Raw genomic sequence first — 17,328 nt, forward strand, 5'->3', positions numbered from 1 at the left:
CTGACTTTGTCAACAGCTTTGGCTGATAGGAAGAGCTGTGTGTCATCTGAAATTAACCTCATGTTTTATAATGACTTTGCCCAGTGGGAGCATATATAATGTAAATAATAACAGTTCTAAAATCGAGCCTTGTGGAATTGCATATCTAATAATGTATGTGATTTACCCTCACAAACTGATAACTAAATAATTAAATAAACAATGCAGGATTTGTAATAGGATATTATTAAGACTCTGCACTGAGCTTTTGGTATTTGACCTGTCTGCAGCGGATTCACCAAAGACTCCGGACCGCAGCGGCTGCAGCAGCCCTGCCAGCCGGTCCAGCACACCTGGGCAGCAGGTGAAGAAGGTGGCAGTGGTGCGCACCCCACCCAAATCTCCCGGATCCCTCAGGTCCCGCACCCCTATAGCCCCGGTTGCTCCCATGCCTGATCTGAAGAACGTCAAGTCCAAGATCGGCTCCACTGAGAACCTTAAACACCAGCCTGGAGGAGGGAAGGTAAGCTGAGCTCATAAATTGGTAGGCTTCTTCTTAACAGTGTTTCCTTTCCAAAACATGTCCAGTCCTGCAGAAGAGTGGCAGAGGAACGGAGCGGAGCACTCATTTATTGTGGATGCTTTTACCAATCGTTACACAGTTCTTCCAGCTGTGTCCCAAAATACAGTCCCATTCCACTGAAGCAGGCCTTTGTGATATTTCCCACTTACTTCCAAAGCCAACATAAAGCACACTCCTGGAGGGGGCAATGTGAGTAAATCTTGCTCCCTCTGTTCAAGATGCAGTACGCACTCCAAAGTCCACGCCAAACATTGGGCAACCCTCTTGGCTCTACCCCATATGCTCTTCATCTCTAATGTCTCTAGACCCAGGGCTTAAAGCTTGCTCTCTTGCCTTTTCTCTACCTCTCTAGGTGACTATTCCTAATAAGAAGCTGGATATGTACACTCTAGGTGTGGCTCCAGAGACAATATCAAGCATATCCCTGGAGGTGGGAATGTGAGCACAACTCACAAAGTGCATTAAACAGCAGCATTGACCAGAGCCTTGGGAACTACCCTGGCAGCTTGTTTTAGGGTCTACTGTGAGTCCTTCAAGCTTTTACATGAGGCCACTATCTTCAGAGAAACCCAAGTAAATAAAGTCCCTGTAAATAAAGAACACCTCCGTGGTCTTCTATAGTTTTACTTATAAAACTTTTCACGCAGACATTAGATAACAAATACATTCAGAATAAAAATTATTTCATTTGTCAGCTTACTTTTTTTTTTAGTTGTCAGCCTTAATTGAATGAGTATGCTGACGGCTAATAAGCAAAAACACAGCCATCAGACATTATTTCATCTGTATTCTGAGCATCATTTTTATTAAATCACAGATGCAATACTGTGATTTATTTCTGTGCTGCAACAGATCAGATAAGTTCTCTGAGGGTGTTTTCTAATTAATATTTTTAACGTTGTTTAGATATTTCAAAAAGAACAAGTAAAAGAACCTGGCAAAATAACAACTCCACTTTTAGCCTAAAGCTCTGGTCACAGCTGTCACTTCAACTCAGCTAGAACATCCAAAGGTTTGGAGCTTTCAACAACAGTAATTCTTTTCCTGAAGAAGGCATCTCCTGCTGACATGACTGAGGCAAGAACAGCATTATCTGAGCTGACATTACAGAACTAGCAATATATTATTTATGTGTTCTCGCTTTAACACATTTAATGGCACGTTGGTATCTGTTATCTATTAAAAACCTTTTGAATGGACTGAAACTGCAAATATCTGTAATAAGTCTCGACAGGTATACAGCTTAATAATTGCTCTATAAGGTGCACTGGATTATAAGGCACCTTATGCTACACTATTAAGGAACAGGGTTGTCGCCATATTTTCCTTCTAATTCAGCAGGTCTTGCCAGAGGGTGGTGATGGGGGGTTAGCTAAATCAAATAAAGCTAAGATAAGTAAAAAAAAACATTTTCTTTTTAAGTCAATCGAGCACTGGATGTTAATCTACACAGATTTCTTTCGTAAAAACTGATTATTTGGGTTAGAGCTTAGATTCTCTGCCCGAACCCGACCTGACCCGAAGCCCTGGCTCCAGAAAATATTCTGAGATGTAGGCATCTGTTTTTTATTTATATTTTTATTTTTAAATTAAATAACGAAAATAACGAAAACTGAAAGTGAAACTAAACTAATTTATTTATAAGCGCTGTTTTCACTCCCGTGGTTGTACAGCGGGGGGTGCTGTGTCGATTCTGTCCGCGGAGCGAGAGTCCGACTCAGCAGCGGATTCGGCTCAAGCGCGGCGGCACCTCGCGGTCCGCTGTGTTAGTTGTAAGGGCTCGCGCTAGCCGCAAAATACGACAAAAAACACTGAGGGAGCTGCAGAATTATATATGGGACTAGAATATGAGCACAAGGAGATAAAATAGAACCTTTACCTGTGAGTAGCTCACATCAGAACACGCAAATCTCTCTCTCTCTCTCACTCTCGCTGTGTCTCTTTCTCTGGGTCTCTCTCTCTCGCACGTGAACTCCTCCGCGTTTGACCTGCAGCACTGTTTTTAGCTGTTCTTAAAAATCATTTTAATTAAATAATAGTTCTATGCTTCTATGTTACAGTGTTATTTAACATAATTCTGATCATATTTCGCTCATTCAAACAGCCTGAAAACAGCCAGTTTATGGGGCGGGGCGGGTCGGGTTCAGGCTCATAATGACAGTTTATGGGGCGGGTCGGGTCGGGCTCAGGCTCGTAATGACAGTTTATGGGGCGGGGCGGGTCGGGTTCAGGCTCATAATGACAGTTTATGGGGCGGGTCGGGGCGGGCTCAGGCTCGTAATGACAGTTTATGGGGCGGGGCGGGTCGGGTTCAGGCTCATAATGACAGTTTATGGGGCGGGGCGGGTCGGGCTCAGGCTCGTAATGACAGTTTATGGGGCGGGGCGGGGTGGGCTCAGGCTCGTAATGACAGTTTATGGGGCGGGGCGGGTCGGGTTCAGGCTCATAATGACAGTTTATGGGGCGGGTCGGGCTCGGGCAGAACATGCACGGGCTCGGGCTGGGTCGGGTCGGATTTTTTGGGCCCGATCTAAGCTCTAATTTGGGTTTATTTTCCATTTATTTACAGTGAGTTCAGATTTCCAGATTTCCACTAAGGCTGGGTGCAGCAGCATTAGCAGAAGGGGAATCCTGAGTATTACAGTAAGCCAGGGCGCAGATAGCAGCTAATGCTAATACTGTTCTCAGTGCTTGAGAATTGTTTCTGTTTTGAATGAAATTAAATGATAGAAAATAGAAACAACTCTCACGACTGTCCTAATACAGTTTTTCACAAACGTTTTGACACAGTAAAAAGTAGTTTGTGTGCAGCTTACTAACAGTGTAATTTTATTCTTCCCTTAAAATAACTCAATACAGGCATTAATGTCTAAACCACTGGCAACAAAAGTAAGTACACCCCTAAGAGGCTACACCCCTAATTGTCCAAATTGAGCACTTCTCCTCCAGTGCTGCTGGAGATTTTAAACATTGTGTTTACTTGCTGTCCTCCACTCTATTACACACTCCTACCTACAGCTGCTTGACTGAAGCTCTGAATCTATTGCTGCAGAGTTTGTGTTGGTCATCCTGTGGTCATCATCAGTGCTCATAGCACTTTGCTGGCTGAATGTTTTTGGCTGATTTGGCTATTTTCAGACCGGTCTTGACACTTAGGTGTTGTAACCAACCTGGTTACTAGTATGTGTTATGCCTCCTCTTGTCCTTTAGTGGAGGTTGTCCCTCCTTTGGGTATATAAGAGGAAGCCTGCTAGGAGGTAGCAAATAGTTGACCTACAGGCACATGTACTCTTTGTTTGGTAACCTCCTTTTTTGGTAAACTTTGTTTCATGCTCAGTGTGAGTATTATGGGTCACTATGCTTATGATATGCTCTGTCTATGCTAATAAGCTAATATTGTTACTAGAATGTTGGTTTCATTATGCTAACATGCTGATGCTAAAATGCTTGTGGTTGGGGACTCATTTTAACCTTCTATGCAAAAGGAGGTTCTTAATGTGCTTGGCCTGAGTGGCTTGGACTGAGGACTGTTTGAAGGCCTAGCTGTGCTTTTCTCCAGTCAAAGTTCTCCAGGTGTACCTCTCCCACAGGCTTTTAAGTACTTCTAACTAAATGATTTCCCTAAATCCAAGGACATGCTCTTATAGACTTTGCACATAGATTTACAGAAAGGGACAAAAAGGACCTTGGGCTCTTGTGTTTGTTTGCTTGTTTGTTTGTTTATTCATTTTTTGGGGGGGTTGTTTGTTTGATTAATTGTTTGTTTATCTTTGCAGTGTGTTTTTTGTTTGCTATTAATTTTCTTTTTTTGGTTTGTTATTATTAATATTATTGGTTACTAAAGATAACATTTATTGTATATTTTCAAGTCTGTCTTGAAAATATAAGTGTGGGTCTGTCAGACTTCTCAGCTACGCACAGTAGCATTTGGGTAGTCCCGTATGTTATACCTCCTCATATATTTTATAGCATTAATCTTATTGAGTTTTTCAGAATTACGGGACCTTCGGTTTTCTAGCTATTTTCGCTTTTATCTGTGTTCATACCTGTGTTTGTGTTATGGTAGCCCAGCAGTTGGAGATGGAGTCTGGAACCTAACCCCCATTAGATTTCACGGCTGGCCCATTTGTCACAAGATAATTTTTCAATGGCTTTATCATTTTGTTCCAGCTCCCTTTTTTACATTCTTCAGTTCCTCTTTTAGAGCCTTGGCATCACCCAAACAATCATGTTGCTCCTGTAGCTTGTTTTCAAGGCTGCAGATCTTCTCCTTCATCACTTCTCCAGTCACTCGGCTAGGCCAACTTGAATGCTGTCCTCTGTGGGGGGTGAAGGTGGGGGTGGTAGAGGCCAGTCAGGTGTCTCCTCTTAACTATCCGAGCTCTCATGGGAAGAAGAGGATAAGAGCTCGGATGGTTAAGAGGAGACACCAGACTGGCTTCTACCCAACCACCTTTACATTCTGGTACTGAGTACTGTACCAGAAGGGACAAACAGCTGGAGGAGAGATTTAAAACTCTACTGCCCGAAACCTCCACTGCCTTCCTTCAGCATAGGGTTACAAATAATAAAGAACTGTTTGAAAAGACTCCACTAGCTAAAATAATTCATTGTCTGGAAGTCATTCATATGGAGCAACTGATTTAAGTCTGTGATGTGCAAATTATGAACATTTCTGATGCCATAAAATAGCCAATATGTTGCTAATATGGCACAAAACACAAACAAACAAACAAAGGCTCATTCTTGTCAGAGGACTATGAAGCAGAGGTGGAGCATCGGCTGAGGGACAGGAGACAAGGACCCCATGAGAGCATCAGTGATTTGCTTTCCAGTACCAAGCCAGTATCTTGGCTTAAAAGGAGGGAGGACATGGCTGAGAAAGACCTACTTCAGGCTATTCTGAGAAACTGCAATCCCAGGCTGGCAAACCTACTGAGAGGGATGGCAAAGACGGCGGATGAGCTTGTGAGAGTTGGAACACTGGTGGAGAGAGCTGCTAGAGGTCTAATGGAACTGGACTCCCAGCTGCGTACCCATCGCAAGCACCACCCATTTTACATCATGGGCCACGGGTATCTCAGGATGCTGAGTGAGTGTGTGCTGGGGGCAGGATTGGGATGGGGGAAGAGCAGGGGGAGAGTTCAGCATCCAGACAGCCTGATGGATGTCTTGCAGTCTGCTGGTCCTCACCCCGAGACTTTGCAGTCTCCTCCATGATGGCAGCAGGCTGAAGAAGCTGTGTAGTGGGTGGGAGGGATCTCCTGCCAGGCGAAGGGCTTTTCATGTGAGGCGGGAGCTGTAAATGTCCTGAAGGGAGGGGAGAGAGGTGCCAACAATCTTCTCAGCTGCTCTCACGATGCGCTGGAGGGTCCTGTGGCAGGATGCTGTGCAGGCCCCGTACCACACGGTGAAACAGCTGGTCAGGATGCTCTCGATGGCCCCTCTGTAGAAGGTGGTCATGATGGGGGTGGAGGCTCCAGCTGTTCTCAGCTTGCAGAGAAAGTAGAGATGCTGATTTGCCTTTCCTGGCCAATGATGCTGAGTTGCTGCTCCAGGAGAGGTCCTCTGTGACGTGCACACCCAGGAACTTGATGTTGCTCACCCTCTCCACAGCAGTTCTGTTGATGGACAGAGGAGTGTGCTGTGTTCTGAAATCTCCTTGTTCTTCTCTGTGTTCAGAGAGAGATTGTTGTGTTTGCACCAGGAGGCCAGGCGGCTCACCTCGCTCCTGTAGTGTGACTCATCATTGTTGCTGATGAGACCCACCACCGTCGTGTCATACGCAAACTTGACAAAGAGGTGGGAGGTGTGTATTTGTGTGTAGTCATGGGTCAGCAGAGTGAACAGAACAGGACACATCCTTGAGGAGCCTCTGTGTTCAGTGTAGTGATGTTGGATGTGTTGCTACCAACCCACACTGCCTGTGGTCTTCTGGTCAGGAAGTCTAACAGCCTGTTGCACAGTGATGTGCTCAGCCCCAGTCTATCCAGTTGTGAATGGGCTGTTAGGGGAAGATTGTGTTGAATGCTGAACTAAAGTCAACAAACAGCATTCTGACAAAGGTGTCTTTTCTTGTCCAGGTGTGTGAGGAGGGTTGAGTGGGAAACGGTGGAGATGGCATCATCGGGCGAGCGATTTGACTGATATGCAAACTGGTAGGGGTCCAGGGAGGGGGGAGAGCGAAGACATAATGGGGTGCATGACTAGTCATTCAAAGCACTTCATGAGGATGGGGGTGAGTGCAACTGGACGATAGTCAATGAGACAGGATGGTGATGCCTTCTTTGGGACAGGGATTATGGTGATTATGTTGGCTTTGAAGCATGTGGAACCACAGCCTGACTCAGAGAGGTGTTATAGATGTCCGTATAAACCTCTGCGAGTTCCCAGGCACAGTCTCTCAGCACCCGACCAGGAATGTTGTCAGGCCCAGGAGCTTTCCGAGCATTGATCCTGCTGAATGCTCTCCTCACACTGTCTTGGAACAGCGTCAGCTCCTGGGGCCTTATGTACTAAAGGTGCGTACGCACAAAAACGTTGCGTACGCCATATTTTGCGCTCACGGTCAGATGTACTAAATTTTACTTAAAAGTGAGAAAGTGCGTTCCCCCATGGCACTTTCGTTTTGGGCGTACACCTTTTTTTTGTGCGTATGTATTGTGTTTTTGTCATTTGGCGACACTTAGAGGCGATGCATTGAAATTACAACTAATAAGATATCCTTTATTCACACATTGTTGTTAAGCATTATTTGTTAAAATAAAATTAATTAATCAGACAATTTCATTGGCTTACAGAAATAATCGTTCAGCGTGTTTCCACTTAGCCTAGATTATAAAAACATACTTAAAAGTGTGCGCTGAAGTTGTTGGAGATGGCAGTGTTGGCATTATTGGAAAATATTGCTAATGGTCTAATTTATTGAGAGCGCATTTTTCGTGACCATTATGTTTTTTGGCCCATGATGACGACTGACTTATAAACCATTTTAGATTTCCAAGAGCATAAGAGGATAAGAAAACAAGCTGAGTGTGTGACGGGTGGCTTCTTGGTAAGCAACTGATTTAAAGCATTTAAATAAAATCAGTTATTATCCATCTTAGAATAATACAATTTAAAACATGGGTATTTATACGCTACGGGTATATAATATTAATAATAATAATAAAAATAATTATTATTATTATAACATTATACTCTGCGTAATTGAGGGAGGAGACATGGCAGGTGTGCACTTGCGCTTGATTTCAAGTTGATTGTGATGTACTAAGAGAAAGTACTTGGAATTCTGCCTACGCACGGTTTGATAAACCCGGATTTTTTTTGTGCGTACGGAACTTTTCAGGTCTAAGCGTACGGAACATTTAAGTAGGAAGTCCACGCAAGTCTTAGTACATGAGGCCCCAGTAGAAGGGATGAATATCTGGGCTGGTGTGTTGTTGAGTGGCTCGAACCATGCGAAGAATACATTCAGGTTGTTCAGCAGAGAGATGGTTCTAGCCTTCAGGAGCCTATGTACCTGTCCTGTCAGCCATGGCTACTGATTAGACCGAACAGTGATGGTCTTGAGGTCTGTTACATCATCAATTCACAGTTCACGTGGCAGAGACCGTTTCTGTGTACTCTTAAATTTTTGTAGAGTTGTTGTGGGTGGCAGCCTGTCTGAACATATTCCAGTCTGTAGTGCTGAAACAGTCCTAAAGTGCCTAAAGTGGCCACACTTGTACCTGCTTAAGAACTGGTTTGGTGACTTTAACCATTGATCTGTAAGCTGGCTCCAAGATGGGGGAGGGAGGGTACGTTGTAGGCTCCTCTGTGTGTGGTGAAGACCAGGGGCCTCATATACTAAGACTTGCGTGGACTTCCTACTAAAATGTTCCATACGCTCAGACCTGAAATGTTCCATGCGCACAAAAAAAATCCAGATTTATCAAACCGTGCGTAGGAAGAATCCCACATACTTTCTCTTAGTACATCGCAATCAACTTGAAATCAAGCTCAAGTGCACGAAAACATCACACTGCCACGACTCCTCCCTCAATTATGCAGAGTATTATGTTATAATTATAATAATAATAATTATTATTAATATTATATACGCGTAGCATAATAACCAATAATTACCCATGTTTTAAATTGTATTATTCTAAGATGGATAATAACTGATTTTATTTAAATGCTTTAAATGAGTTGCTTACCAAGAAGCCACCCGTCACACACTTAGCTTGTTTTCTTATCCTCTTATGCTCTTGGAAATCTGAGATGGTTTATAAGTCAGTCATCATCATGGGCTAAAAAAACATAATGATCACGGAAAATGCACTCTCAGTGAATTCAGCCATTAGCAATATTTTCCAATGCCAACGCTGCCATCTCCAACAACTCCAGCGCAAACATTTTTTTGCATGTTTATATAATCTAAATATAGGCTAAGTGGAAACAAGTTGAAGGATTATTTCTGTGAGCCAATGAAATTGTCTGATTCATTTATTTTATTTTACCCAAATAATGCTTACTACAATGTGTGTAAAGGACATCTTAATAGTTGTAATTTCAATGCATCGCCTCTAAATGTCGCCAAAGGACAAAAACACAATATATACGCACAAAAAAACATGTGTACTCCCAAAACAAAAATGCGTGAGGGAACGCACTTTCTTACATTCAAGTCAAATTTAGTACATCTGACCGTGAGCTTGAAATTTTTAGTGAGCGCTCGGTCTGCCCGGTAGCATGTTAGCCATTTGAGCTGATTAGATTGGTCCAGGATGCTGTTGTAGAGCCAGTCCACTTTATGGTCCAGAGAGCTTGCGTTGGACAGAATCATGGTGGGGATAGCTTAGATTCTGAAATGGGTCAGTGAAGCTCTGCAGACATGCAGGAAATCCTAGGTGAGTAGAAATTTCCCACTTGCAGCATAACAGCTGTTTGTTTGATGAAGTTGCTTCTTTTCTGATGTGGGACCAGTTTTGCTTTCTTTGTCACAATGTAACTCTCTTTTTGAATAGCAGATGTTATAAGGAAAGTAGCCAACAAACCCATCAGTTGAAACCCAACTGTTGAGTCATGTTTCTGTAGCTCAAGAGAAAGACAGTGCTTGAAGGATCATGCATGGCATTGTCTTCTGAATGTGTAGGGAGCCTGTTTAATAGTGATTGTATTGATTTAAACTTTAACTATACATTACCCATCAGCCAACTGTCAGTAGTCAGTAATCAGATATGTAAATGCATGCAGAATGTTAAATATAAAACCTGTTAAGGTGCTTGCTGTTAAAGATGAGCACATTGTCCACTGGATATCTCACTTATACTTTCTCCCACTTTTCAAATATATGTAAATGTAAATAATTTAATTCCCTGCCTCTGTGTTCTAGTGCATTGCAGTGAATTGCACCTTATTATCTCTTTAGTGCTATAGTGCTGCTGGTTCAGAGCTTTTGTGTAGATTTCTATTCGTACAATGAGTGTGGCTACCTGTCTCAATCCTGCTCTCTCCTGTTTTTGTTTTCAGATTCAAATTGTGCACAAGAAGATAGATCTCAGCAATGTGCAATCAAAGTGTGGGTCAAAGGCTAACATCCACCATAAACCAGGTAATTCAGAAAACTAACACAGTGACAATAAAATGGGCCAGAAGCAAAACACTCCCCATTAGTCTGATTCATGTAGTAGTCTGTAATATGCTCGCATGTCAAATGTTACTATCCCACATTTGACATTTCCCATGGGAGATATGTAGGTGCATATGAGTTACGGGAGTGAAATCTAAGTGGGTGCAGGTGAATTATGGGAGTTGGAGTGAGGTCTGATTGTGGGTGCAGGTCTGTTACGAGAGTTGGTGTGAGGGCTGATAGTGGTTGCAGGTGAATTATGGGAGTTGTAGTAAGGTCTGGTAGTGGGTGCAGATGAATTATGGGAGTTGGTGTGAGGGCTGATAGTGGGTGCAGGTGAACTACTGGAGTTGGAGGGAAGGCTGATAGTGGGTGCAGGTGAATTATGGGAGTTGGAGTGAGGGTTGATAGTGGCTGCAGGTGAATTATGGGAGTTGTAGTAAGGTCTGGTAGTGGGTGCAGATGAATTATGGGAGTTGGAGTGAGGTCTGATTGTGGGCGCAGGTGTGTTACGGGAGTTGGAGTGAGGGATGAAAGTGGGTGCAGGTGAATTATGGGAATTGTAGTGAGGTCTGATTGTGGGTGCAGGTGTGTTACGGGAGTTGGAGTGAGGGCTGATAGTGGCTGCAGGTGAATTATGGGAGTTGTAGTAAGGTCTGGTAGTGGGTGCAGATGAATTATGGGAGTTGGAGTGAGGGCTGATAGTGGGTGCAGGTGAATTATGGGAGTTGGAGTGAGGGCTGATAGTGGGTGCAGGTGAATTACGGGACTTGGAGTGAGGGCTGATAGTGGGTGCAGGTGAATTATGGGAGTTGTAGTGAGGTATGATTGTGGGCGCAGGTGTGTTACGGGAGTTGGAGTGATGGATGAAAGTGGGTGCAGGTGAATTATGGGAGTTGTAGTGAGGTATGATTGTGGGCGCAGGTGTGTTACGGGAGTTGGAGTGAGGGCTGATAGTGGGTGCAGGTGAATTACGGGAGTCGGACTGAGGATAGATAGTGGGTGCAGGTAAATTATGGGAGTTGGAGTGAGGGATGATAGTGGGTGCAGGTGAATTATGGGAGTTGAAGAGAGGATAGATAGTGGGTGCAGGTGAATTATGGGAGTTGTAGTGAGGTATGATTGTGGGCGCAGGTGTGTTACGGGAGTTGGAGTGAGGGCTGATAATGGGTGCAGGTGAATGGTGGGAGTTGGAGTGAGGTCTGATAGTGGGTGCAGGTGAATGGTGGGAATTCTAGTGAGTGCTGATAGTGGGTGCAGGTGAATTATGGGAGTTGGAGTGATGGCTGATAGTGGGTAAAGGTGAGTTAAAGGAGTTTGGGTGAGGGCTGATAGTGGGTGCAGGTGAATTATGGGAATTGTAGTGAGGTATGATTGTGGGCGCAGGTGTGTTACGGGAGTTGGAGTGAGGGATGAAAGTGGGTGCAGGTGAATCATGGGACTTGGAGTGAAGACTGATAGTGGGTGCAGGTGAATCATGGGGGTTGGAGTGAGGGCTGATAGTGGGTGCAGGTGAATTATGGGAGTTGGAGTGAGGGCTGATAGTGGGTGCAGGTGAATTACGGGACTTGGAGTGAGGGCTGATAGTGGGTGCAGGTGAATTATGGGAGTTGTAGTGAGGTATGATTGTGGGCGCAGGTGTGTTACGGGAGTTGGAGTGATGGATGAAAGTGGGTGCAGGTGAATTATGGGAGTTGTAGTGAGGTATGATTGTGGGCGCAGGTGTGTTACGGGAGTTGGAGTGAGGGCTGATAGTGGGTGCAGGTGAATTACGGGAGTCGGAGTGAGGATAGATAGTGGGTGCAGGTAAATTATGGGAGTTGGAGTGAGGGATGATAGTGGCTGCAGGTGAATTATGGGAGTTGTAGTAAGGTCTGGTAGTGGGTGCAGATGAATTATGGGAGTTGGAGTGAGCTCTGATTGTGGACGCATGAGAAATATGGGAGTTGGAGTGAGGGCTAATAGTGGGTGCAGGTGAAATATGGGAGTTGGAGTGAGGGATGAAAGTGGGTGCAGGTGAATTATGGGAGTTGAAGAGAGGATAGATAGTGGGTGCAGGTGTGTTACGGGAGTTGGAGTGAGGGCTGATAGTGGGTGCAGGTGAATGGTGGGAGTTGGAGTGAGGTCTGATAGTGGGGGCAGGTGAATGGTGGGAATTCTAGTGAGTGCTGATAGTGGGTGCAGGTGAATTATGGGAGTTGGAGTGATGGCTGATATTGGGTAAAGGTGAGTTAAAGGAGTTTGGGTGAGGGCTGATAGTGGGTGCAGGTGAATTATGGGAATTGTAGTGAGGTATGATTGTGGGCGCAGGTGTGTTACGGGAGTTGGAGTGAGGGATGAAAGTGAAGTGCAGGTGAATCATGGGAGTTGGAGTGAAGACTGATAGTGGGTGCAGGTGAATCATGGGGGTTGGAGTGAGGGCTGATAGTGGGTGCAGGTGAATCATGGGAGTTGAAGTGAAGACTGATAGTGGGTGCAGGTGAATTATGGGAGTTGTAGTGAGGTATGATTGTGGGCGCAGGTGTGTTACGGGAGTTGGAGTGATGGATGAAAGTGGGTGCAGGTGAATTATGGGAGTTGGAGTGAGGTCTGATTGTGGGCGCAGGTGTGTTACGGGAGTTGGAGTGAGGGCTAATAGTGGGTGCAGGTGAATTATGGGAGTTGTAGTAAGGTCTGGTAGTGGGTGCAGATGAATTACGGAAGTTGGAGTGAGTTCTGATTGTGGACGCAGGTGAAATATGGGAGTTGTAGTGAGGGCTAAAAGTAGGTGCAGGTGAATGGTGGGAGTTGTAGTGAGGGCTGATAATAGGTTCAGGTGAATTATGGGAGTTGGAGTGAGGGCTGATAGTGGGTGCAGGTGAATTACGGGACTTGGAGTGAGGGCTGATAGTGGGTGCAGGTGAATTATGGGAGTTGTAGTGAGGTATGATTGTGGGTGCAGGTGTGTTACGGGAGTTGGAGTGATGGATGAAAGTGGGTGCAGGTGAATTATGGGAGTTGGAGTGAGGGATGATAGTGGGTGCAGGTGAACTACAGGAGTTGGAGTGAAGGCTGATAGTGGCTGCAGGTGAATTATGGGAGTTGTAGTAAGGTCTGGTAGTGGGTGCAGATGAATTATGGAAGTTGGAGTGAGGTCTGATTGTGGTCGCATGAGAAATATGGGAGTTGGAGTGAGGGCTAATAGTGGGTGCAGGTGAAATATGGGAGTTGGAGTGAGGGATGAAAGTGGGTGCAGGTGAATTATGGGAGTTGAAGAGAGGATAGATAGTGGGTGCAGGTGTGTTACGGGAGTTGGAGTGAGGGCTGATAATGGGTGCAGGTGAATGGTGGGAGTTCTAGTGAGTGCTGATAGTGGGGGCAGGTGAATTATGGGAGTTGGAGTGATGGCTGATAGTGGGTAAAGGTGAGTTAAAGGAGTTTGGGTGAGGGCTGATAGTGGGTGCAGGTGAATTATGGGAATTGGAGTGAGGGATGAAAGTGGGTGCAGGTGAATCATGGGAGTTGAAGTGAAGACTGATAGTGGGTGCAGGTGAATTATGGCAGTTGGTGTGAGGGCTGATAGTAGGTACAGGTGAATTATGGGAATTGGAGTGAGGGATGAAAGTGGGTGCAGGTGAATGGTGGGAGTTTAAGTGAGGGCTGATAATGGGTGCAGGTGAATTATGGGAGTTGGAGTGAGGGCTGATAGTGGGTGCAGGTGAAATATGGGAGTTGTAGGGAGGGCTGATAGTGAGTGTAGGTGAATTATGGCAGTTGGAGTGAGGGCTGAGAGTGGGTGCAGGTGAATCATGGAAGTTGGAGTGAGGGCTGATAGTGGGTGCAGATGAATGGTGGGAGTTGGAGTGAGGGCTGATAGTGGGTGCAGGTGAATTATGGGAGTTGGAGTGAGGGATGAAAGTGGGTGCAGGTAAATTATGGGAGTTGTAGTGAGGTATGATTGTGGGCGCAGGTGTGTTACGGGAGTTGGAGTGAGGATAGGTAGTGGGTGCAGGTGAATTATGGGAGTTGGCGTGAGGGATGATAGTGGGTGCAGGTGAACTACGGGAGTTGGAGTGAGGGCCGATAATGGGTGCAGGTGAATCATGGGAGTTGGAGTGAAGACTGATAGTGGGTGCAGGTGAATTATGTGAGTTGGATTGAGGTCTGATAGTAGGTGCAGGTGCATGATGGGAGATGGTGTGAGGGCTGATAGTGGGTAAAGGTGAGTTACGGGAGTTGGGGTGAGGGATGATAGTGGGAGCAGGTGGATTATGGGAGTTGGAGTGAGGGCTAATAGTGGGTGCAGGTGAATCATGGGAGTCGGAGTGAGGGCTGATAGTGGGTGCAGGTGAATTATGGGAGTTGGAGTGAGGGCTGATAGTGGGTGCAGGTGAATTATGGGAGTTGGAGTGAGGGCTGATAGTGGGTGCAGGTGAATTATGGGAGTTGTAGTGAGGTATGATTGTGGGCGCAGGTGTGTTACAGGAGTTGGAGTGAGGATAGATAGTGGGTGCAGGTGAATTATGGGAGTTGGAGTGAGGGCTGATAGTGGGTGCAGGTGAATTATGGGAGTTGGAGTGAGGGCTGATAGTGGGTGCAGGTGAAATATGGGAGTTGTAGTTAGGGCTGATAGTGGGTGCAGGTGAATTACGGGAGTTAGAGTGAGGGATGAAAGTGGGTGCAGGTGAATTATGGGAGTTGTAGTGAGGTATGATTGTGGGCGCAGGTGTGTTACAGGAGTTGGAGTGAGGATAGATAGTGGGTGCAGATGAATGGTGGAAGTTGTAGTTAGGGCTGATAGTGGGTGCAGGTGAATTATGGGAGTTGGAGTGAGGGCTGATAGTGGGTGCAGGTGAATTATGGGAGTTGGAGTGAGGGATGATAGTGGGTGCAGGTGAACTATGGGAGTTGGAGTGAGGGCTGATAGTGGGTAATGGTGAGTTACAGGAGTTGGGGTGAGGGCTGATAATGGGTGCAGGTGAATTATGGGAGTTTAAGTGAGGGCTGATAGTGGGTGCAGGTGAATCATGGGAGTTGGGGTGAGGGCTGATAGTGGGTGCAGGTGAACTATGGGAGTTGGAGTGAGGGCTGATAGTGGGTAATGGTGAGTTACAGGAGTTGGGGTGAGGGCTGATAATGGGTGCAGGTGAATTATGGGAGTTTAAGTGAGGGCTGATAATGGGTGCAGGTGAATCATGGGAGTTGGAGTGAGGGCTGATAGTGGGTGCAGTAAAAAATGATGAGGGATTTCTGTCAGTGTTGCCTGATCTTTGCTTTGGATTTCAGGTGGAGGGAATTTTGAGATCAAATCAGAGAAGCTGGAATTCAAAGCCCAGTCAAAGGTTGGATCTCTGGACAACATTGGCCATGTACCTGGGGGTGGACAGAGGAAGGTAGGTTCACACAGAAAACAAAACTGAATCAAAAATCAACAAATTGATTTAAAGAAAGCTTCTAAATATCACTTTTTCTCCATTTTAACTCAGGGCCCAGAATAAGCTTTATCATGTGCTGCTATTCAGAGTTCTATAAACTACATGAAATATGGGCAATAATTAAAACACTTGTTTTAGTCCTAAACATGGTTAATTCTCTATGCAGACGGGGCTTTTGCTTAGTCTTTTCTGCCTCTGACACTATCGCTTACCAGCCAAAAACACCAACCATAACAGCAACATTCTTATAAACAATCCACATACCTTTACTATACTGCAATCATTACTGTAGTAAGTTCATAGCTAAACACTAAAATAAAATAAAACTGAATGCTGGAGATCCACACTTCTTCACAGTGCATCAGTACTCTAAACACAGACACATCCGGGCTAAAGCACAACAATACTGCTGTTAAATAGGTTAGAGTTTTACATTGTAGGATGTAGGACAGGTAATTTTAATACAGAGAAGCAAATAGGGAACAGAGCTTCACTTAAAAGTAAGTTCTTAAATTTAAACAGTTGGCAATGTGTGAGCCAAGGTCATATTATAACATTTTAGACGGCCTAATATTTTGGCTTATTTTGGCTATTGCTTGCAACCTGAAGATTTGAGAAGTAATGACAGCCTTACTTGATTTTACTAAAGGGTCTGACGATGAAGATGTAGAGGGTGTCTGATGGAAACCATTTTACCTTATATAAATGCTTATAATCTTGAAATCTAACTTAGTCTATAAAACAACGCATCCGTGGTATAATTGTATTAATATGCTGAGTAGGGTTGCAACGGTATGAGATTTTCACGGTATGATAACCTTCTCAGAAAATACCGCGGTATCACGGTTATCACGGTATCACAGTTTGTTACATATATTATTAAACTGACCCTTAAAGAAATTACAACAAAGGTTTTTTGTTCAATTAACTATTTATTGTAGAAACCTGGAACAACTATATAGATAATGTCTCCTTAAAAAAAAAAAAGCTGTACACCATTAGGTGAAGGAAACCAGGTTTTTCCACTACTCTTAAGGTCATTAAGGGTGTATATAATAATATATATATATATATATATATACACACACACACACACACACACACACACACACACACACGTGTCACACATTACATGTCCTCTAAGAAGTAAAGATCCTGTGTTTAAACTATTCAGTACAATTATTTAAGTTTAAATATCTGAAAAAATATCTGATAAACTGAGCCTAGGTCAGTGTCTGATCAACAACTGTTGTAAACGTCCGTTTTACTGCGTTGGTATGTAACCAGATACTGCAGAAAGAGGGGATTTATTTCTGACATGATCCTCACAATAGAGATTTCTATTTTAAGGCTTTCACACAGAGTCTGGTTTTAACACATGAAAAACAGGCACGTCAGAATTAGAAAATGAACGCATGTAAATGAATGGCGTCTTTCACATCCAGTCCGGCGAGCACCTTTACACGGACACGTGAATCCATCGTAGCACGCACTTCACGCCTGTACCTGCGTGCCCAAATTTCGGATAACTCAGCGCTTTTGCGGGCGCTTACCGCATGGGTTGTGCACGACTACAAAGAGGTTTTATTTATGTTCAGAGTAAAATTATAAACTAAACACATACTTTGCGCTGCACAGCGGGGTGGTGTTCTCGGAGACGGGAGAACAGGTTTGACGTATGTTCACCTTTAGCTGTGACTTTACGGCCACATTGATTATAAATCGGATAACCATCC

At 44.6% G+C, this 17,328-nt stretch overlaps 1 protein-coding gene and 1 long non-coding RNA gene across 5 annotated transcripts in view; both read left to right on the forward strand.

The window, feature by feature from the left end:
• maptb (microtubule-associated protein tau b) overlaps positions 1-17,328 on the forward strand; it is a 68,375-nt gene that overhangs the window by 36,684 nt on the left and 14,363 nt on the right. For all 4 annotated transcript variants that reach the window (XM_022666738.2, XM_022666739.2, XM_049475890.1 and 1 more), the window contains 3 exons: positions 270-502; positions 10,079-10,160; positions 15,444-15,550. In XM_022666738.2, coding sequence (XP_022522459.1) covers positions 270-502; positions 10,079-10,160; positions 15,444-15,550 — 422 coding nt within the window. The remainder of the gene's footprint in view (positions 1-269; positions 503-10,078; positions 10,161-15,443; positions 15,551-17,328) is intronic.
• LOC125799369 (uncharacterized) lies at positions 14,095-15,190 on the forward strand. Its single transcript, XR_007438282.1, has 3 exons — positions 14,095-14,589; positions 14,674-14,757; positions 14,968-15,190. It is a non-coding gene; the product is annotated as an uncharacterized LOC125799369 (long non-coding RNA).

The sequence above is a fragment of the Astyanax mexicanus genome, chromosome 3 (genome assembly GCF_023375975.1).
Source record: "Astyanax mexicanus isolate ESR-SI-001 chromosome 3, AstMex3_surface, whole genome shotgun sequence".
Lineage (NCBI taxonomy): Eukaryota > Metazoa > Chordata > Actinopteri > Characiformes > Acestrorhamphidae > Astyanax > Astyanax mexicanus.